The sequence below is a fragment of the Mustela putorius genome, unplaced genomic scaffold (genome assembly GCF_011764305.1).
Source record: "Mustela putorius furo isolate JIRA1106 unplaced genomic scaffold, ASM1176430v1.1 tig00000743_pilon_pilon_pilon, whole genome shotgun sequence".
NCBI lineage: Eukaryota > Metazoa > Chordata > Mammalia > Carnivora > Mustelidae > Mustela > Mustela putorius.
Genome location: NW_025421464.1, coordinates 7741643 through 7763202, shown reverse-complemented (window position 1 = coordinate 7763202; position 21560 = coordinate 7741643). Strand labels below are relative to the sequence as shown.

General features: G+C 51.6%; 1 protein-coding gene across 1 annotated transcript; it reads right to left on the bottom strand.

Annotated features, from left to right (window-relative positions):
• Nucleotides 1-241: 241 nt before the first annotated feature.
• FAM83D (family with sequence similarity 83 member D) lies at nt 242-19877 on the bottom strand. The gene is made up of 4 exons (XM_004746434.3): nt 19345-19877; nt 8450-8617; nt 4216-4340; nt 242-1660 (listed from the first exon to the last, which is right to left on the bottom strand). Exons 1-4 carry the CDS (start codon nt 19819-19821, stop codon nt 673-675), a joined length of 1758 nt encoding a protein of 585 aa, XP_004746491.1. The 5' UTR covers nt 19822-19877; the 3' UTR covers nt 242-672.
• Nucleotides 19878-21560: the final 1683 nt, after the last annotated feature.

Below are 21560 nucleotides of genomic sequence, written 5' to 3'. Positions count from 1 at the left end.
CACGACCCTGACACTTACTTTACGTTTTCGAACTTTTAAGTGGATATTTTCTCTTTTAACAGTCTGGATCATCTACTTCTTCCCCATCCCAACACGAAAGAAAGAGAAAGGAAAGAAAGGAAGGAAGGAGAGAGGAAAAAGAAAGAAAACTTCCAAAAAGAGCTATTCTGTGCATTTACTTGTGAGACACACCTAGGGTTGAAAAGAAAAGTGCCAGAGGGGAAAAATAATACTTGAGCAATCACCACACAAAAGTTGTTTATATTTATTTAATGCTAAGAACACAGATATCCGAAAGAAGAGACAGACGTTAAGAAAATTTCTTCTCAACAGGATTTTGATCATAAAAACTAGTTGTTCAAATCTCTAAAACTGAAGATGACACATATCTCGAAAAACACAAAACGTATTTTTCTCTCTTACCTGAATTAGCCTGAGACCCCCCCCAAATGCTCTCTTTAAGAGATACCAATACTCAAGTCGTGCAAAGAAACTGTACCCGTAGTGTTTCAACCATAAAAGCAACACCTGGTTTATACATGACAAAAATAAGATAAAGGCATGGAGAACAATGTGAAGTTTCTAGAAGTCAGAGAAAATCGAGGTGACCAGAGGTCAGGTGAACAAGCTGCAAAGCAGGGCACTCGGAGCACGGCACTGAATGCCGAGCGGTCACTGGTAGGAGGGATACAGTGTGATATCTCTCACAGCCAGCATATTCACTGAGGCTCTGGTGACATTCCCGGGATGAAAACCGAGGTAGTTCTCAGTCAGGAACGTTCTCCTGGACAGCATGGCCAGCATGTGGTTGAGCCTGGACCTGATGCCGGCAAAGTGAAACTGGCGCTCTTGGTTCAAGTTCCTAAAGGAGTCTCTCAAACCCAGATCCAAGTGGGGGGTGCCCCAGAACTTGGCATGTCCAGCAGGGACAAAGTCAGTGGCTCTGCCCGAAGCCTGGGAGCCCAGGGAGCTTGCCACAGAGCCCTGAGAGGACAGAGAGGAGGAAGACCTTAAACTGGGAGATCTCGACACAGACATCCTGGACACCGGTGAACCTTCTTTAGACTGGGAGCCCTGAGAAAAGAGAACGTTCTCGTCCACATCAGTCTGGGTGGTGGCCGATGTGGACCGAACCACGGTTTGGGAGCTCGCCGCCCTGGTGGTGACTGCGGTCTGGGTCCCAGCACAGGCCGTAGGAGCACTGGCCTGAGTCCCCGCATCACTCACACTCACTGCTGGCACCTCCTCTCCCAGCTCTGTCTGAGTCGTGGCATCGGTCATCGTCCTGCTGTCTGGTTTGTCCCTGTGGCTGTTGAAGTCGTTCTCATCACTGACGGTGGAGGACTCGGAGTCACAGCGCTTGGCCTCTGCCCCACCCTCGGCGGGCACCTCGCACCCCAGCTCAGCCTTCTTGGGGGTGCTTGAGAGCCGGGCCAGCCGTAGGCGCAGCAGGCTGCCCAACGTGAGCTCCTTAGACAGGGGCTTTGGGTCGATCAGATGGTCAAACTTGCCGCTGATCCGGAAGTTGGACAGCAGCTTGGAGCTGATGGGCTTCGACTGTGCATACAGGATCCGGAACTCCAGATCAAAGTGTTCAACCACTTGGCCAGACAGTATGACCAAGTTACTGCTATTTAATTTGCCATCCGTCCATGTAAAACTTAAGGATTAAAAACAAACAAAGAGAAGCTGGTAAGGGCGAGCAATCTCCTCACTGTTTACTGTCAAACTCAATGATAAAGCCCAGATATTCTGGTCCAGGAGTCACAGCTCTGGCGACAGCATAACTCCCGTGCAGTGTAAATTCAACCAGCCTCACCCCGGTGTATAACACGTGTGTGTATTATGAGAAGTGAAAAGGCACTAAGACCTACATCTCTGCAGCCTCAGAGTTCTTAAAAACTAGAAGGGGCTTTAAAAATATTTAGGCCAGGGCCCTCATTTTAGAAGTGCAGAAAGTAGCTAGTGATGTCACGGTGGGAAGCTAGTGGGAGACCCTAGACTAGACCCCCGTCCTTAAATACTGCTGGTGCTCTGCTCCTCTGATACCGCCATTTTCAAAGGGAGACCGTATTGTCATTCTGAGGATGATGCTGTTGCTCTGAGCCCATTGGGTCAGGGATCTACCCAGGGTGGGCATGTGACCTAGTGAGGACCAAGTAATTTTTCAAGGACGATGTCAGCGCAAACAGAAAGGCTCTCTCTTTGGGAGACAACTACTAACAGCTGCGTAAGGAAGCCTGGATCCTCACCTTCAAAGGAATAAGCCTGACTGAGAATAAAGATCAGCTAGAGAAAAGCAGAACCAGGGAACAATATTCTGATAAATATATGCCCTCCAGGTCAAGACGAGCTAAAAACCAATGCACCTTTCTACACTTTCAAGTTATGGGACTCAATAATTCTATTTTGCATAAAGTAGTTTGAGCCTGCTTTCTGCACTCACAGTCACCCCACTGATAAAGAAGTTTACATCAAGAATAGGATTTTTTTGGGACGCCTGGGTGGCTCAGTTGGTTGAGCAGCTGCCTTCGGCTCAGGTCATGATCCCAGCGTCCTGGGATCGAGTCCCGCATCGGGCTCCTTGCTCCACAGGGAGCCTGCTTCTCCCTCTGACTCTGCCTTCCACTCTGTCTGCCTGTGCTCGCTCTCACTCTCTCTCTCTTACAAATAAATAAATAAAATCTTTAAAAAAAAAAAAAAAAAAGAATAGGATTTTTTTTTTTAATTTTTCTAAAGATTTCTTTTATTTATTTGCCAGAGAGAGAGCACAAGCAGGGGGAACAGCAGGCAGAGATGCAGGCTCCCTGCTTGAGCCAGATGTGGGACTTGATCCCAGAACCCTGGAATCATGACCTGAGCCAAAAGCAGACGCTTAATGACTGAATCACCCAGGCATCCCAAGAACAGGATATTTTAAATGAGATCATAAAACATAATGTCAGCTCTGTCTCTGGCAACCTAGAATCCCTCCTGATGCAAATTCTACCTTGAGAACTGCCGTCTGAGAAGAAGGATTCTTTTGGAAACCCTCTATGAGGGTTGATATTGAAAACCCTCAATCATGCACACAAGAAAACTACCTAACACCAGGATTATGAAATGTCCTCAATAAATAGAAGCCATCTTCCTCACCCTTATCCTCAATGGTAGCATATTATTTTTTTTTAGACAGAGTCATGTAATTTTTATATCTTATGTTTTAGAAGAGCCAAAAACCATTTGAGACTAAGTTTGTATAATATAGATGAAACCTATTTTGGATGAAAATGCAGTTTTCTCCAGTTATTTATAAACGTCTCGTGAAAGGAGGTCTCAAGGAAGAGCACGAGTTTTGTTCTGAGCAGCGACGGTGCTGTCTGCGGAGACGGGCATCGTGAGTTTCTTGATCTCACCACTTCAGCTACCACCCTTTCCGTGTCCAGCTTTACCGTGGGCTGACACGGGCTTATCAGCCAGAGATGCATGTGTCTTCAAAAAGGAGTCTCTCTTTTTTAAGCTCACGACATACCTTGTGCATACCACCATTCTAACGCACAGACACACCACCATCAGGGCCACCTCAATAAACACGGTGTAGCTTAACTTCCGGAGATCTGTGTCAACCGCTCATCATCTCCACCCTCTTCAACAACCCGGCATCCTACCATAAGGTGCCACTGCCAAGGAGAGACTCCAAAGGTGGGGCCAGAAATAGGGACCAGGACTTTCTAGACTAAAGCACTAGGTTAAAAGGCTTAAAGGAAGGTGAAGGTGTTAAGCACAAGGTGAGAGCTTCGGCTCTGCCCTCCACACTGACGCCAAGGCCTGCGACCACCCTTACCTGCAAATGAGCGGCTGGGAGGAGGGACAGGGGGAGGTCAAAGGCCCCAAGGAACAGGATTTGAGTTTTTTCCTGTCACTGGTAACTCCCGGTTCAGTCGCTGAAGACCTGGCTGAGGTTAGAATTACGGACTCGTTCCCTGGGGGTCTCTAAGCAAGTTTCAACATCTGCACTTTGGTTTTGTGGCCCATAGGGCAGGGGAGGTGACCCTGCACCCTGACCACCCCCTGCAGAAGGAGGTTCTGACTGATGTAATCACACCCACAGATGCACAACTCTCGGATGCTTGGCCACCAAGGCTCACATTGCGAGGAAAAAGCAGCTTTTACCTTAAATAGCATGCACCATCTACAAAGGCTAGAGCAGCATATGTGGGCAGGATAGAGACTTACCTATAGGAGCCTGTAGCCACTCGAATGCCATCAATCAGTGTGAACTTCTCGTGAACCTGCCCAACTATCTTAGTTCCTGACCTTGCATAGTAAGTATTTCCGGTAATGGTCCGAACGGTCATCAGCTGTTAGCAGGGAACGGGAGAAAAAAGAAACAAAGAGTCCAGTGAGCAAATGATAAAGAGGGCTTGGTTTACGATTCCCAGACAGGCACGCTAATTGGCAAAGAAGGGGTCGCCGGGCCCCGTCGGGAACAGCGTACGGGACCCGCAAGCCCGCAGCGTTCAGGATTCAAGGAATGCGACTTCAGTGAGTCCGTCTTTCTGGTGTGCCCTTTGCTCACACTGAATTCTGAGACTCTTGGTTCAGGGGCACATGTATGTGTTCGAAAAGAAGACTCACTGTTGGTGACAGGACACAACAGAAACCAAGAAATGATTTTGAAACAAAATGCGGGGGATAAAATGATCAAAGATAACACGCTAGTAATAGATATCATTTTAACAAAGGCTTAAAGAAGCGAGGCTGCTATTTCTCCTACTCTTTTATTTAACAGCACTGGTAATGAGTAATATCGCCCATCCTCACTTACCCCACATCCCAAGTAAGAAGAACAGGACAAGCCTTCTCTAACACGGGACTTCTGAGGCTGAAACACGCATATCCCATGGGGCTAAATCAGCAATGTCACATCTCTTATAAGAACGAATTTACCAGAAGAGCACCAGTATACTGGGACCCCATGGTGCATATGTGGGCATAACTCTCCTTGTAAAATGACACATGGAAACCTACATCCAGTGGTTTGTACAGTACTAAGAGCATCTGCATTCTTTGGGGCAAATCAGCACTGGGGCAAATCTATATACTTTTAGAAATCTCACATGAGGGTGCCTGGGTGTCTCAGTCGGTTAAGCATCTGCCTTCCACTAAGGCCATGATCCCAGGGTCCTGGGATCGAGTCCTGCATTGGGCACTCTGCTCAGTGGGGCGCCTGCTTCCCTCTCTCCCTCTGCCTGCTGCTCCCCCTGCTTGTGTACTCTCTCTCTGTGTCAAATAAAATCTTAAAAAAAAAAAAAAAGAAATCTTATAGGATTCAAATGAAATGCTTAAGATATTGGTTCAATTCTCTCCTTCATTTCACAAAGTCCCCAGGATGTGCTGAGCCTTGAGACAACACAGATAATAGGCATGTTCCTTACCTTTAAGGACTAGGAGTAAAACCCTACATCCACACAGAAACCTGTGCACAACGATTCAGAGCAACTTTCTTCATAATAGCACAAAAGTGGACACCGCCCTGACGCCCTTCAGTGGGTGACAGGTCAAACAAACCATGGGACAGCCATATCACATGACATGACTCAACAGGAGAAACAACAAACTGTGGTCACACACAACAATTGGGGCGGATATGAAGGGCGTTGTGCGGCATGAAAAAAGCCAATCTCAAAAGGTCATGGACCAGGTGCCTGGGCGGCACAGTCGGTTGAGTGGCCAACCCTTGGTTTCGACACAGGTCATGATCTCAGGGTAGTGAGATCGAGCCCCATATCCGGCTCTGTGCTGAGGGCGGACTGCCTCAGGGTCTCTCTCTCCCTCACCTTCTACCCCTCCCCCGTCTGGTTTGAGCCACGTGCGAGCATCCTTTCTCTCTTTAAAATATATAAATGAATCTTTAAAAAAGTCACACACTGTATGATTCCATTTATAGACCATGCTCTAAATGACAAAATTAGAGACACGGGGAACAAATTACTGGTTGCCAGGGGTTAAAAATCGGGAGGAGGGCACAGAGAGGGGAGCAGATGGGACCATAATGGTAGCAAGAGGGAGATCACTGAGACAGAACAGTCCTGTATCCCGACGGCAGTAGAACAGTTCTGTATTGTGATGGCAGTGGTGGGTACACATATGTCCACATGAGATGAAATGGCACAGAACTACAGGCACACGTTGTACGATCCCCATTTCCGGGCTTTGACTTTGTACTCTAAGTTACTCAAGATGGAACCCCGGGGGGGAAACCGGGTGAAGGACACTATCCTTCACGTAGTGTGAAGGACACACTCTGGTATGACATAGCATCACTTCTGTGGTCTGACCAAAACACATAATCTGACCTTGGCCATGAGGCAACATCAGACAAACCCAAGTTCTACAAAAAACTGGCTAGTGTTCTTCAAAAGCATCAAGACCCTAAAAGTCAAAGGAAGACAGAGGAACCGTTGCAGACAAGAGGATGCTAAGGAGACACGACAACCCAAGGCAACCCAGTGCCTCCCTGACCTCCTGTTTCAGCAGCTGCTGGGTCATGTGGCTGGCTCAAACTCCAATTCTACCTCCAACACGAATGTGCTTTGTAACTACCTAATTAAACCCAATCCTGATCCTCCTTAGGGAAAACCACCGCCGGGAACTCTGTGGGGGAAGTTAAATGGCCAAGTTTTGTAGACCAAGTGACTTGATAATCAGAAGGTGGTAAGCTGATGTCCACTATGCAAGAAGCCTACGGTACCAAAGCCCAAATTCCTAGTTCAGTTTGTTTACTGCTTTCTTCCCAGCACTTAGAACAGTAAGTGGCTCAGACAAGGTCTGCACATAGGTAATTAACCAAGTGGATGAATTAAGTCCCAAAGCTCACGGCTCACACTAAGATGCTTGATTTAAAAAGATGAATGACAAATAGGATTTTTCTTGCCTCCCACTACAGAGAATCAGCTAGCTGACTCATGTCACCTTACATTTAAATACTTGAGCTCAAATTACTTCCAGGCTCAGAGCAAAGGACATAAAAAGCCTTATTTTATAAGAACGAGAACCGAGGGGCACCTGGGTAGCTCAGGTCATGATCCCAGAGTGTGGGAATTGAGCCCCGTGTGGGGCTCCCTGCTCAGTGGGGAGTCTGCTTCTCCCTTTGCTTCCACCCCCGCTTGTGCTCTTTCTCTCTCAATCTGTCTCTAATAAATAAATAAAATCTTAGAAAAAAAAAGAAAAATGACACCCGAGAGGCAGCACGTGACGGGGATCAGGAGTAGCCCGGCTGGGGCACGAACGGGAGTCACACCCCTGGCCCACTCCTTTCGACTGGCAAGTGCTGGGCTCTCTGTGCCACCTCCTGGGAGCTGAGACAGGGCTGTGGTGAGGACTGAGTTGCCTCACATTTGTCAGGAGGCTAGGACAGGACAGAGCAGTGCCCAGGAGAAAGCAGGGGCCCTGTCGGCGGTGGGCCTGCCGGTGCTACTGACAAAAGCCGCACCTTCAAGGTAGCTTCCTGCTGCCAAGAGTTGAGCTCCCACTTAGGAGGGAGCACGACACGAGAGGCCAGCCGAGGTCTGAGTCCTGACTCTGTGGTTTCTTTTTATTTTTTCCCTAGTCATGGTAGTGATTTATTTTTTTATTTATTTAAATTCCATTAACATGGATAATAGCTAGTATAGTTTCAGAGGTAGAGGTCAAGGACTCATCAGTCTTACGTAACACCCAGTGAGCATCACATCATGTCCTCCTTAACATCCATCCCCAGCCACCCTGTCCCCCTGCCCCACTCCCCTCCAGCGACCCTCTGTCTGTCTCCTGTGACTAAGAGTCCCTTATGGTTTGTCTCCCTTTCTGGTTTCGTCTTATTTTTCCCTCCCTTCCTCTACGTTCCTCTGTTTTTGTTTCTTAAATCCCACATGAGTGAAATTATATGATAGCTTTCTTTCTCTGATTGATCTATTTCGCTTAACATAACACCCTCCAGTTCCATCCACATTGTTGTAAATGGCATTCTTTTTGATGGCTAATACGCCTGTGTGTGTGTGTGTGTGTGTGTGTGTGTGTATCTACCACATCTTCTTTATCCATTCATCTGTTGATGGACATCTAGGTTCCTTCCATAGTTTGGCTATTGTGGACATTGCTGCTATAAACATTGGGGTGCAAGTGCCCCTTTGGATCACTCCACTTGTATTTTGGGGGCATGTACCCAGTAGTGCAATTGCTGGGTCACAGGGTAGCTCTATCTTTAACTTTTTGAGGTACCTACATATAGTTTTCCAGAGTGACTGCACCAGCTTGCCTTTCCTGTGATTTCCTTTCCATGAGACTTTAGGCAAATGGCTTTGCTCATGGCCTCAGTTGCCTCTCCTGTCATGGGGATCCCCTGCCCACCACCGTACAAACCACGTGGGTCTCGGTCGCTCGGTCATTACTGCTGATTGCGGGGAGACTGGAAACGTGTAACACAAACCTTCTCCTGCTCGGGATGCACTTTCAGATCCATGCACATGTCCAGAAACTGCGAGAGCAGGGCCTGGTCCAGAAGGATGTAGACGGCGACTCCCTGTTTCCGACTTATTTCCTGCAGGTCCCTGAAGATGTCGATGTCTGTGAAAACATCCATCACCACGGCGATCACCTGCAGAGTGAGGCAGCAGAGGGAAGAGCGAGAGGTCAGCTCCCGGCAACACCAGCTTACAGCTTGCTGCGCAGACTCGGGAGCCCATCTCCGAGCCCGGGAAGGATCAGTCCCCCGCTTCACCTTCTGTGCTATCAGTTTGACCCCAACCACGGACGCCTCCATCTCCAAAGACACTCAGGCTGCTGTACCCTACACATCTGGACTTGGCCCAGCTGAACCTCCCGATTGCCTCCCAGCCAGTCCTCTGTGCTTCCCTGGCCCAGTCCGTTCTTCTCCCTAAGAGCTCGGCTCCGTTCATGCCTGCTGTTCAATCTTCCCACACTCAGCATCCGACCACAGTTCACAGCTGCCTTGGCCACGCAGCCCCAGGCAAATTACAGTCATTTGCAAGGTCTGGTCCTGAGTCTGCGAAAAGGCGTGTCGTCAGAACTACATGACGAGGCTACATGAAGTGCAAGGTACAAAAGATCCCTCAAGTATCTCTTTGTTGATTCCCTTCCTCAGGCCAGAGTAGGAGCCGTCCAGACAGTTCAACACAGGGAGGCACCTGCCAGCTCCTGGCTCTCCCCGCTGGAGAGGCTGCTCCAGGCCCCAAGCCTCTGGTCATGCCCTCTGCAGTGTTAAGACTGGAAACGTGAGTGAAGTCCCGACGGGCTGCGGGGGTGTCAGAACGTGCAGGTTTAGCACAAGCCCCTGAAAACCAGGCCAGAGCCGGGGCCTGGAACAAAGGACACAGCTCCTGAGCCACCGTTAGGAGCAGCCTGGGTGGGAAGGGGGTCTCCCTCCTCCTCACTTCAACAGTGAAAACTTGTGTCTCCTAGGGCCACATTCACTCCTTTTCTGAAGGTGAAGATTATTTATTTATGGGTGTCCCAACTTCTGTTGTGACCCTGGGGTGGGATGGATTTGGCTCTGTGGGCCCAGAGGACTCAAGACAGCACCTGACAGTCACGGCCCCTTAAAGGAGGTGGGTGTTCAAGAAGCAACACGGAGACAAAGAGGAGAGTCTGCGGTCTTTCTCCCACACCCCAGTCTCACCTACCAGGATGAGGGGCCACGAAACACCACTCGCAGGAAGTTCGCTGGTATGAGGAGTCTGGGAAGACCAACTTCTCTCTCTGGCTGCCTTCCCTACTCCAAGCCCCCCCAACCCCACTGTGTTGATGAAGCCCGAGCTGTTGAGCTACTCTTGAGGGAGGGTTTGGCTAAAATCCCCTGGGCACAATAATTTAAAAAAATAAGTGTTCTTTTTTCTTTTCTTTCTTTCTTTTTTTTAAAGTAGGCTCCATGCCCACCGCGGGACTTGAACTCACAACCCTAAGATTGACAGTTATTTTCTACTGAGTGAGCCAGCCAGGCACCCCAAAAATGAGTGTTCTCTAGGAACTGGTGGCATCATCAGAACTTTGCGGGTTCCCATGAGGCTTTCTGCATCCCACGTGGCGTTGTAGCCATCCCACTAATGCAGGTCGCCTAACATAGTGCGCAAAAGGCAGAAAGGCCTGGGCACCGAGTCCAGCTCTGAGCCCCCTAGCAGAGGTGGGGTGTGGGATGCAGGCAGGCAGAGTGCTGAGGCACTTACATCGGGGAAACTGAGAGCAGGAGGAGACCTCCCTTGCTGGGCGGACGTGCTCCAGGCACTCTAACATTCACCAGAGAACAGGGGGATTCCTGGAGGAAAAGGCCTTTGAGCTGAACCACAAACAAGGACCCCATTTGGACAGGGGAGAAGTGAAGAGGAGGGCATTCGAGCAGGAAGCCGGGTGGTGGCAGAGGAAGAAGCTGGAAATGACGGGGTAGGGGCCAGCGAGGCTGAACCTGGCTGAGAGGCATACGCATGTGAACCAGGTCGTGGAGGGCCTGAGGGCCAACCATAGAGTCACCATCACAGGGGCAATGGAGGGGGAGGTTTAAGAAGAGTAAGGAGGGGACGCCCGGGTGGCTGTTGGCAAAGTGTCTGCCTTTGGCTCGGGTCATGATCCCAGGGGTCAAGCCCTGTTTGACTCCCTGAAGCAAGGAGTCTGCTTCTCCCTCTTGCTCTGCCCCGGCTCATGCTCTCATACGTTCTTTCTCTCTCAAATGAATACAAAATTAAAAAAAGAAAGAAAGAAAGAACAAGAAGAGTAAGGAGTTCCAGGGGCACCTGGGTGGCTCAGCTGGTTGAGTGGCCGACTCTTGATTTCAGCTCAGGTCATGATCTCAGGGTTGTGGGATCGAGTCCACATCAGGCTCCATGCCAGCCCTAAGATTCTCTTTCTCCCTCTACTCTTCCCACCACCTTAAAAAAAAAAAAAAAGGTACAGTAAGGACTTTGAAGTGGCCAACCCAACAGGAGAGTAGTGGGTGCTAGAAGATAGTGTGGTGTAGGTTGGAGATCCGTCCCTGTTCCCACAACCCAGAAAGCACTTAGACATTATTTTTCAGGTTCAGCAATGTTTAGGGCTAATGACTGGAGAAGGAAGAAAAATCGGTGACAGAGGCTTCCACGATCGGCCAGGAAGGAAGCACTGAGGGTTGCAGAGAAGGGAAGGAAGGGGGTCCATGTAAGAGCCAGGCCATGGGCTATGCAGGTGGGGACAGGGGTGCGGTGGGGGGAAGCAGAAGCCCACTCACCTCCACGCAAACAGGAACCAAGCAATGCACTTGAGAGGCTACGGGAAGGCATCAGGAGGCCTTCACAGGGGATGTGAATGTTCTCACTTAGGACTGTGTGCAGAGCTCACTAGAGAAAGCTACGGGAAGACAAATCTAGGGTCAATCCCTGTCCTCAAGAAACCCAGGCTAGTGAGAGACACGGGCAAAGCCCAGCAGGACAGGGCTGATGGACTGGCATGCAAGTTGCCCGTGGAAGGGACTAAGCAACACTGCCAGGCTGGCCGGCTTAGAGAGGGGTGGAGGGGGATGCCTGGGTGGCTCAGTCAGTTAAGTGCCTGCTTTCGGCTCACGTCATGATCCCAGGGTCCTGGGATCGAGTCTTGTATCGGGCTCCTTGCTCAATGGGGAACCCACTTCTCTCTCTCCCTCTGTTCCTCCCCTTGCTTGTGCTCTCTTTCTGACAAATAAAATTTTTAAAAATAAAATTTAAAAAAATAGGGTTGCTGGAGGCAGGGACCCATGAGCAGGGCCAGAGTATAAGGCACCTGCCAAATTAGACTTTGATTCACCCCTTCACAAAACGACCGTGCAAATACCACCTTTGTTAGCTGGTGAGTAAGTATTTCATCTGCTCTTAATTTCATCGCTTGGTTTTAAAGCCCCAGCCTTTCCTGTGTGTGTGCCAAATAATCGGATTTGAACGCTAGGTGATTAGAGGGAGGAGGGAGGTGTTTCTCCTCTAACTTCCCTGCACCCAACAGCCCCTCCTCTCTCGCCAGAGCAGAAGGCTTGCAATGGAGGAACAGTCTGCGTGGGAAAGCGATCAGCCTGCCTGCCTTCGAGACCCCGCCCCACGCCCCTAGACTCTCCCCACGCTAGCCCCCCGCAATCAAGTCCTACTAGACTAAACTAGACCAGAGGCTTCTCAATTTCTGAAGGGACCATCTCTTCACTGAGCTCAGCAATGACCTGGGCTCCTTCACTGGCCAGCCGAGTGCCTGCTTTCCAAGGCCAGACCCGCATCCCAGGGACTGGTGTTCCTCCTGCAGGCTGCTGGGCCCTGGAAGGATACAACTTGGAACCGGTCATTGTTCCCAATCCCAGGCGATGTGACTATGCTTAATGACACAAGGGAGAGACACATCTGGAAGGCAGCATCCCATGCCCACCAAGGCCCCACACAATCACCGTGGGCACTGCCCTATCCTGGCCTGTGCTGGAAAGGGCCAGCCCAGTCTCTTAGGGCTAGAAATTTCTGCAAGAGGTGACTTTTGAGAGTCTGTTCAAGGTCAACCCCCACCTGCAACTCAGTGCGAATCAGTCATTACATGATACCCGAGGAGGAAACATCCAGCTGCCAAAAGCTGCCGCCCAGTACCCCACAGTGCCTGTGTCTCTCCAGTCACATCTCGAGCAGCCACACCTTTGTCGAGTCCCATGCCATCCTCAAAGGTGACAGCCCTCCCCTGTCTCTCCAACTGCCCTTTGTTGACGTAACCCGAGGGACCCAGTGAATACACAGCTACTGCGGTGCTATTCTCGGTCTCTGGGACAAGCACAGACTGCTTATACTCATTCTCACACGATCTAGAAGCTTTTCCATCTGCTTTCTTGCACAAAAGCTCTGAGGAGATAGCTAGAGATGTCAAAACCCCAGTAATTATCTCCGATTTCCTGATGAGAAAAATGAAGCTGGGAGCAGTTAGGTAACTTGTTCCCAGTGACACACTTAAGCCAACGCAGGAGCTGGAATCTCAGCCCAAGCCCGGGCGACTCAAGAGCCGCCCATTAGAAGAGCGTGAGATGAAACAGTATTCCAAACAAGTCCAAGTTTCAGTGTCCAAGGGACTGAGAGCTTGGAACACTTCCTGAAAGGATCGGTAGAGTGTTTTACAAAGGGCACGGGATGGAGCCCATCAGAGGGGGATTCCTAGGAACATGAAACAGGTCACAGAACAAACGTTGAGGAAGCTTGTGTCGTCCTTAGCACACCCATACCTTCCCACTGCAGGTGGCCCCACCAACTAATCCAGAACGGACAAAGTTAGGAAACCTTGGGGGCACAGACATTGTCAGGACAGACCGCAGAGGCAGACCTCGGCGTGGATGCCGGCTCCTCCACTTTCGAGCACCACAGACCCTCTGGCAAGCTCAGGTCATGATCTCAGGGTCCTGGGATCGGACCCCACATCGGGCTCTCTGCTCAGCTGAGAGTTCGAAGTTCGGCTGCCTTCCATGCCTGCAAAGACTACTGCTTGGCCCGTAGGGTGTGCAGCGGGTTCGGTCCGGAGAGAGCCAGCCAGCTCCCTGCACACAAGAAGCCCTCCCACAGCAGCGTGTGTGTCTGACCCCCATTCAGCCACTGTCCCTGGGCTGGTCATTCCACCTGAGCTCAGTGCCCTGACACAAGGTCCCTTCCAGCTCTGCAGTCTGACTCATGCGCCATCCACCGGCCCTGACCAGGCACCTGAGCCTCGGGGGGTGGGGGGCACTCATTCCAGCTCGTCCCCTGTAAGAAGTAGAATGTTCGCATCTATCACCCTTTCCTACTGTGCCTCAGCTTCCCTGCCTCCCCATCCACAGCCAGAAAGCAAGGACACATGTGCAACATGCCTGGAATTCTACCCAGGGTCTGTGCCCATTCCAAGATGCCTCGGCCTGCCCAGCGGTCACCAACAGCCCGTGTGCTACACATCCCACACCACCACGTGAGCCTCAGACCCTTTTCCTTCAGTTCCTCAGTGCCCCCGCCGGGGGGTTCCAGACACCCACCTTCTCACAAAGCAAAAGACATCTTTTCTCCTCATTCATTACAGGTTGTAACGGAACGGGAATCACGTCCTTGAAATTTCTATTTTTTTAAAGATTTTATTTATTTGACAGAGATTACAAGTAGGCAGAGAGGCAGACAGAGAGAGAGAGAGAGGAGGAAGCAGGCCTCCTGCTGAGCAGAGAGCCGGATGTGGGGTCCGATCCCAGGACCCTGAGATCATGACCTGAGCTGAAGGCAGAGGCTTAACCCACTGAGCCACCCAGGCGCCCCACGTCCTTGAAATTTCTTTAAAAATGTTTCAATAACTTGGTATTATCTTCAGGGTTTAGCAACACACACAAAAAGTAAAACTGTCCCCAGGGAACCCTGTATTTGCTTGTCCGTGTTGTTTTCCCTCCATCGCCTAGCTGCTCTCCTACAACTAACCATTTCGGCTCCGGTCTACAGCGTGGCACAGGCCTGTCCGGAAAGGCATGGGGCAGTGCCCACCCCCTGCTGGCCCTGGTGGTGGCGGTATCTCCTTGGTCATGTTCCAGCGTGAAACACCTAGGCCATCTGGGCTTTTAGAAAGAAAAAGCATCCAGAAGGGTTTGGGGGATGAAGGGGGCTATCGTTCTGAGTTATTTTTGTTATACTTAGGTAAAGCATTTACCCGGGTGCAAAGTCCGCTCTACAAACCAGGGCGCTCTCAGGGTCCCCGAGCTCCCTTCCTCGTGCCTCGTGCCTCCTTTCCCTTCCTCCTCTCTCCATACGATAAGGATTTTGACCCGTTCTTGGATGGTCCTCCACTTTCCTAAATACAAATAAGTATACCTATGTGTACAGGCACACACTTCTTTGCCGTAAACACGTAACACCTGTTTACTGTAACGACAAGATAAAAGCAGCATGTGATCCACAGCGTTCTAGAGCGGCACCGATCAACAGAACCTTCGAGGGCACAGAAACATTCTTGCTCTGTGCCATCCACCTGGTAGCCACTAACCACCGGTGCAGATGGAATACTTGAAATACAACTGATGAGACAGAGGAACTGAATTTTTCGTATTTCACTTTAATTCATATAAACTGAAACAGCCACAGACGGCTAAAGGTGACCTTCCTGGCCGGGGCAGCTCCAGACACTTAAGTCACAGGAAATAGAACAGGTCCTCGCTCCTTCCTTCGAGCTGCAGGGGACCCTACTCTGTAGTCGGGCCGCTTCTGCTCCTCTGGTCGCTCACTACCGTAAATCCACCGCAAACAAATAGCCTACAGCACGTGTCTATTCATGCTTTTGCCAGCGTGTCTCTGGGACAGACACACAGACGTGGAGTTGTTGTGTCGAAGGGTAAATTCAGGTGAAAAGAATGAAGGAATAAAAGCAGACACAGCGGAGGGCTGGGGGCGGGGGGAGTCACTGTGCAATGCGGACAGAGCTGCCGCGTGGGAAGACACGGTTCTGCGTAGACAGTGGCGATGGCTGCACGATGGGACTACGCTTAATGGCACTTCACGGGAAAATGGTAAATGTGGTGTATTTTACCACAGTTTAAAAAAAGAAAGAAAGAACTGGCTGACAATTCCAAAATCCTTCACGTGACACATAAAGTCAAAAGAAGAGAGAAAAAGCAGCCAAGCTGTCTGGTGGGGCACATCCTAAAATTGTACATCAGCTAGGCCTTCTGAGCCAGGGGTTCTCAACCAGGGGCAGTTTCCTTCCTCAGGGGAAGTTTGGAGATTTCTTTCTTTCTATCTTTCTTTTTAAGATTTTATTCACATATTTATTTGACAGAGAGAAAGAGAGCGCATGCGCATACAAGCAGAAGTAGCAGACAGAGCAAGAGGTAGAAGCAGGCTCCCCACTGAGCAGGGAGCCTAGCAGGGAGCCTGGCACGGGCCTCGTTCCCAGAACCCTGAGATCATGAGCTGAGCCTAAGGCAGGCGCTTAACGACTGAGCCACCCAGGTACCCCTTGGCAATTTCTTTAAATTCTGGTAAAATAAGTAATAAATCTGCCACCCTCGTTATTTTCAAGTGTATTTTTAAAGGCATTAATTACATTCACAACATTGTGTGATCATCACCACTATCTGCTTCCCAAACTCTGTCATCACCCCAAACAGAAACTCTAACCTTTAAGCAATAGCTCCCCATCTCCCCTTGGGAGACTTTTGAATGCCCTGACTATTGGGAGAGGGGGTTGTGTGCTTCTGGTATCTAGTGGGGGAGGCCAGGGACTCCGCTCAGGGTCAGTCCTCCAGGACAAAGAATGACCTGGTCCAAAATATCAACAGGAGTGATGTTGAGGGAGCCTGCTCTGGGCTGACCGGGGCACCCGGAGCAGGAACTGATCACATGGCACAGATTCTGTCATAACCAGAGGATCATTACGCAAGATCAGGGGGGCCCTAATTCGGATCCACCTGCACGCGTGCCAGGGGTCTCCAGCCGATTTCTCAGTGGCCACTCCTCCCGGCAGGACCCTTCCTCAACACAAGCCCTGCTTCTACTAATGCTCAGTTATCAAAAGGATGCCTAAGGGTGCGTCACAGCACAAGCTCTTTCAGAACAGAAGCAGCAGGGGAGAACAGTGCCTCCGAGGAGTGTGGACCCTCCTGGCAGAATGAGCTTTGCCATTCAAACACCAGAAATACCCCCAGGGCCACCACAGAAAGCGGTCAATAATCAAGGGCAAGAAGCACTTCCAGGGAAGGTCTCTACTCCCGCCTGATTTGTGGGGGCCTGAGCCCAGCCACACACGGATTCGCAGGGCAACCTAGACAAAGACCAAAATGATTCATGGACAAATACAGCAGCACAGGGAAAGACTCGGGGGTAGGTGTGTCCGGGAAACAAATGCTGTTCAGTTCAAAATTATTCTCAAAAATTCCTTAGGAAGCCAACCTCTCGGTTCTCCAGTTCCAGAGCACGATTTCTCCCAGGTGTGACGAAGCTCAGCTGGGCGCCAGGTCAGCAATCAGCCCATGTTCACCAGCCCTGCTGCACGTACCGCGTGCGTGTTTTAGACGCTGTCCCTCACTCATGTGGCAGGACGCCCACATTTTGAAAGGCGCCCAGAAACTGAGCCAATGGAGGGCCTGCAGATGCATAGCCCCGGGCACACCTATCCTGGGACAAGAACTCAAGAGTGGAAAGGCAGGTGGAATCGCCCGCACTGTTTCGTCATCCGCTGGCCTGCCCTGCCCCTCCCCGCCAACTGTGCCAGACACCTTCCTGCAGCAAGAGGTCTAGGTGAGGACAAAACCCAGCCAAAAACCAGCCGTCCGCACCACAGAGCTAGGATTAGACACTGCCATGCACCAAGTGACCCCAATTTCCTGTTCCTTGTATCCTGACCACTCCAGCCTTCTTCTCGAAAAGTACAGGAAGTATCAATACTGCCCTAGTCATTTTCCTGGTTTATAGGATAGGCAACATGGAAATAAACAGTCCAAATCTTCAGAAACTTAAAAAACTTTCAGCCTGTTGAAGCCTGCCAAGGGGCCAGTCCTCCCGCACGGCAGGGAATGCACAAGCAGCAGCGGTTATGAGCACAGGCTCTGGGGCTAGGCAGATGGGCTGGAGCCCAGCGGCACGCCCCACCAACTGTGGTCTTGGGCAAGTTAAGTGCCTGGTCTCTGCTTAATGTGGCCTCCTCCTGCTCTCTACCCTCTGGCCTGGCAAGCCCCAGGCATCCTTCTGGACCCAGCTCCAAGTTCACTGCCTCGCCTGACTCTTCAACTCTTCCCCTGCTGTCTGTAGCAACCTCCCCATCCATTCCACCAGCAGACTGTCAACTCTCAAGTGTAAGCATCACGTCCTTCACCTGTGGCCCCGGGCCCTGGCACAGCGCCCGATACACAGTAGGTGCTGAATGAGCAAGCAATGTGGCATCTGGAAGAGATACTGAAAATGCTAAACAGATGTAAAGGTAATGTACCACCTTTCTCCATTAAAATCGCCCAGGTTCCCAAGACGGAATCTTAAAGATATGAGCGTGGAGCTGGAGTAGCGCACAGACCACGGCAGGAGGTCCTACCTTGGACCACCAGTATTACAGGATGCCCCTGGCACAAAGGGGAGTCTAAGCACCAGCCTCAAGCCCCTTCCAAGGCCAGCACGTGACTTGATAGACAGTTTTCCCCCTGGCCTCAGCTCCAGTGCCCCTCCACTACCAATAGAGTGGAGCTGGGCAAGAAGTTAAGGCAATTCCCCCCTTTCTTTCATGGAGACATGTTCATTAATTACTCTTTTAAGTTCTAAGTGCCCAAACCTTCCTCCTGGAGGTGAGCTCCGGAAATGCACCCCACCTTCGTCCCTTTCTTTGTCTTTTTAATTTTCTCAAGGATCTGCTCTAAAAAAAGGACCTTCAGCATATCCAAAGCACTGCGGCATTCCCACCACACCTACAACCCCAAAGGCAAGGCAGTAGCCCACATTACCCTCTACCCAATGCAAGCCCACCGTCAGAAGAACAGCCACAATCAAGAACACTGGTGAGAGTTGAGCCTTGTTCCTGGACTTGACAATTTTCAGCCCGACCTGACACAGATTTCAGAAGCCACAGTCAGACACACTCGGGTACTAGCCCTACTGAGTCTACCCATGGCCTAGGGCTTTACCTGCCATGTCCCTCGCATAGCCGGCAGCCAGGAAGATGAGCAATGCCAGTCAGCAATCAAGGTGGCAGCTAACTAGGTGTCTGCCACCACATCCACCCAGCCCCCACCACCTTGTATGTTGCATCCTTTCTCCCAAACCCCTAGGTACCCAGCACCCTGCAGCAGCTTCCCACCCAACCCACACTAAGAGGGCAATAGCACCAAAACTTGAGCAGCCCCCCCCACCCCAACACAGCCCCCCATTCAGGGAAAGAGCAATTTCTCCTCTGGCCTGCGGCAGGAGGGAAAGGGGCAAGGTTCTCACTTTGCCCCTGGAATGTATTTGCTTTCTACAACAGAAGACGCAGAGCTGTGACCAGCAATAACGGACTCCTAACACCCCGTAGTTGTTGCTGAGTGCAATCTTGCTGGAATCTTTCGCTAGGGAATGCACTTCTTAGGAGATGGGATCCAGGGTTGGCTGACGGCCAGGAAAATTAGCAATCTGGTTTGGTTTTAACTGAAACGTGGAACTAAAAGTGTTTCCGGCCCCCTCCCCCAGGGGAGGTGACTATCAGGAGTTGGATCTCGGACACAGCTATCATCCTTGGGTGCTGACGCTTCTCCCGCTGTCCCTGTGATCCGAGGGAAGGCACGCAGAGCGGGAAGAGTCGGGGGCTCCCGGGACCACCCGGCCCGCGCTGCCAGCCGGCCTGTTTCCCGTTCTGGAGAGGGCCTCCCGTTCGCCCCGGGGCCCGAGGCCGGCCGCTCACCTCCCGCGCGGAGCGGAGCTGCTGGCGCAGCGCGTCCTTACAGCCGTAGGGGCCGCCGGCGCCCGCGCCGCGGGGCTGGAAGTGCGCCTCGACGCGCGTGGCGCCGCGATAGGCGCCCCGGTAGAAGGCGGGCCAGCCGAGCTCCAGCAGCGGCGGCTCCAGGTCCGACTGCTCCGGGAAGTAGGTGCCGGACGAGCAGTCGTGCGACGAGCCGAAGGAGTCCTCGGCCCCCGCCGCCGCGCCCTCCTGGCCGGGCCGCTCGGCCGCCCGCAGGATAGCGCGCACCTCGTCGGGGTTCAGGAAGCGGCCCAGGCGCTCGCGCCGCAGGAAGGCCTCGAAGGCGTCGGGGCCGCCCGCCACCAGCTCCTCCAGCGCCAGGCGCCGCGCCTCGCTGTACAGCTCGGCCGGGTTGGGCGGCCCGCACGGCGACAGGCAGGCGGCGGGCAGCTCGTCCAGACCGTCGGGGCGCAGAGCCATAGCTGCGCTCGCACGAGACCGACCGCACCGGGTTCGGGCGAGCGCGGGCGTGTCGGCCGCTTTATAGGCACCTTTGAATCTAGCCGGCCCGCGTCCCGGCCCTCCCATTGGCTGCCACCCTTAACGGCGGAGTCCCGGCGCAGCGCACGCCGCCGCGGCTCCGCCCCCTGACCTGCCATTGGCTGCACCGCCGCCCGGCCCCACCCCCACCCCCGGCGCCTCCGCGCTGCCTGCGGGCGGGGGGCGAGTCTCATCGCTTTCGGGGGTCGCCGCGTGGAATTTCAGCATGGACACTCCACGCCTTCTCCGATCGGTAGTTCCCGCTGCGGGCCTGCGGAGACCCGAACGGTTCAGGGTCAGCAAGAGAGGGGTTGCCGAGCCCTAGTGGCGGTGCTGCCCGAGGCGGCGGCAGCACAGGGCCCGCAATCCGAACTGAAGCCGGAGAGGCCGTACCCCGCCGTCCTAGCGCGCCCCCTGCTGGCCACGCTGCTCCCGGGCAATCGGAGCTCGGGTATGTGACCAGCCCTGCCGCTTTCATCCCCGGCTTTGAAATCTTTCGTAAATTCCTTCAAAAATACCGGCCCATCATACGCGCTACTCCTTTGATCACACCTTCAGGTAGCTCTCCCTTTTCTCATTCCATCAGCTTTTTGGCCTGGCAAAGCCCCAACCCTAGTTAAACCCCACTCTCCACCTGCTGGGGAGAAGAAAACACAACCTGTGCCTTAAATTCATGACATCAAGTGGGTCCTTCAGGTTGCCCGCTGGCCTACCTTTCCCTCATTCAATCTATCTTTTCCTCTCTTTCTTACTCTTCTTTCACTGAGAAAATAGAAGCAGAATTTCTATAATAGAAGAGAGAATTCTTCTAAAATAGAAGAGAGAATTTCCCACGTGCTCCCCCCACCTCTACCTACTCGTCTACACCTCTGCCCACATACTGGTCCTTCTGTTACGACTAATGAGCTGTCCCTGCGCTTAACACAGGCCTTTCCATTTGGGCATTTGCTGCCAGTCCCGCTACTACTAACCTATATCCCTACAGCAATTCTTTTCCTGGATCGCCGGTTTCCCTTCCTACCAGCATACAAACATGCCGGGATATTTTTCGTCTTACATCCTCTCTCTCTTGACCTTACATTCCTCTAGAGCTTCCTCTTAGAGCATAAAACCTGAAACCAGTTGTACCCAGTTTTCCTCCCATTCTTTCCTGAACTGGTCCAAACAGGCTATGCCTCCACTTCTCAGCCAAAACCTCTTACCAAGACCATCGGGAACTCCACCACAGCGCTAAATCAGAGTCAGTGTTCAGGCCACATTTTCTTTGTGTAAATGCGAAAGCAAACATACAACTTTAAAGTGCTTCTTCATAATTGTGAGAGGTTACCATTATTATTTGAAAACCAGTAAACACTTAAAATTGATGATTGCCCACTGTTGCAAAGGTCCATCCTCTATTTTCCCATCCCCTCCCCATTCCCACCTGTCTGTGATGTTTTTCAAGCCTGAGTGTGATTGCCTTCCATCCATGTGTTCCTGCTCTGGCATTCAATATCCAGTATGTATACTGGATGTTGAATATGTGTGTGTGCCTGTGTGTGCATTATGGGTCTCCATGTTATTCCAATGGGAACATTTGATAAAGCGAAGGTCATTCCCAATCACCCTTCTTTTCTGGAATTCTTTGGTTTTCACCATCCCCCAGTCTAGAAAGACATCTCCATGTCTGAGCCCTCAGA

Bases quoted from the DNA above. Each gene is read 5' to 3' on its own strand.
- FAM83D (XM_004746434.3), bottom strand. From the start codon at position 19,821: ATGGCTCTGCGCCCCGACGGTCTGGACGAGCTGCCCGCCGCCTGCCTG. The intron at 4,341-8,449 runs GTTTGTGTTACA...CCCTGCTAACAG, and splicing joins TGCATCCCGAGCAGGAGAAG to CTGATGACCGTTCGGACCAT. The intron at 1,661-4,215 runs GTAAGTCTCTAT...TTAATCCTTAAG, and splicing joins GTGGCTACAGGCTCCTATAG to TTTTACATGGACGGATGGCA.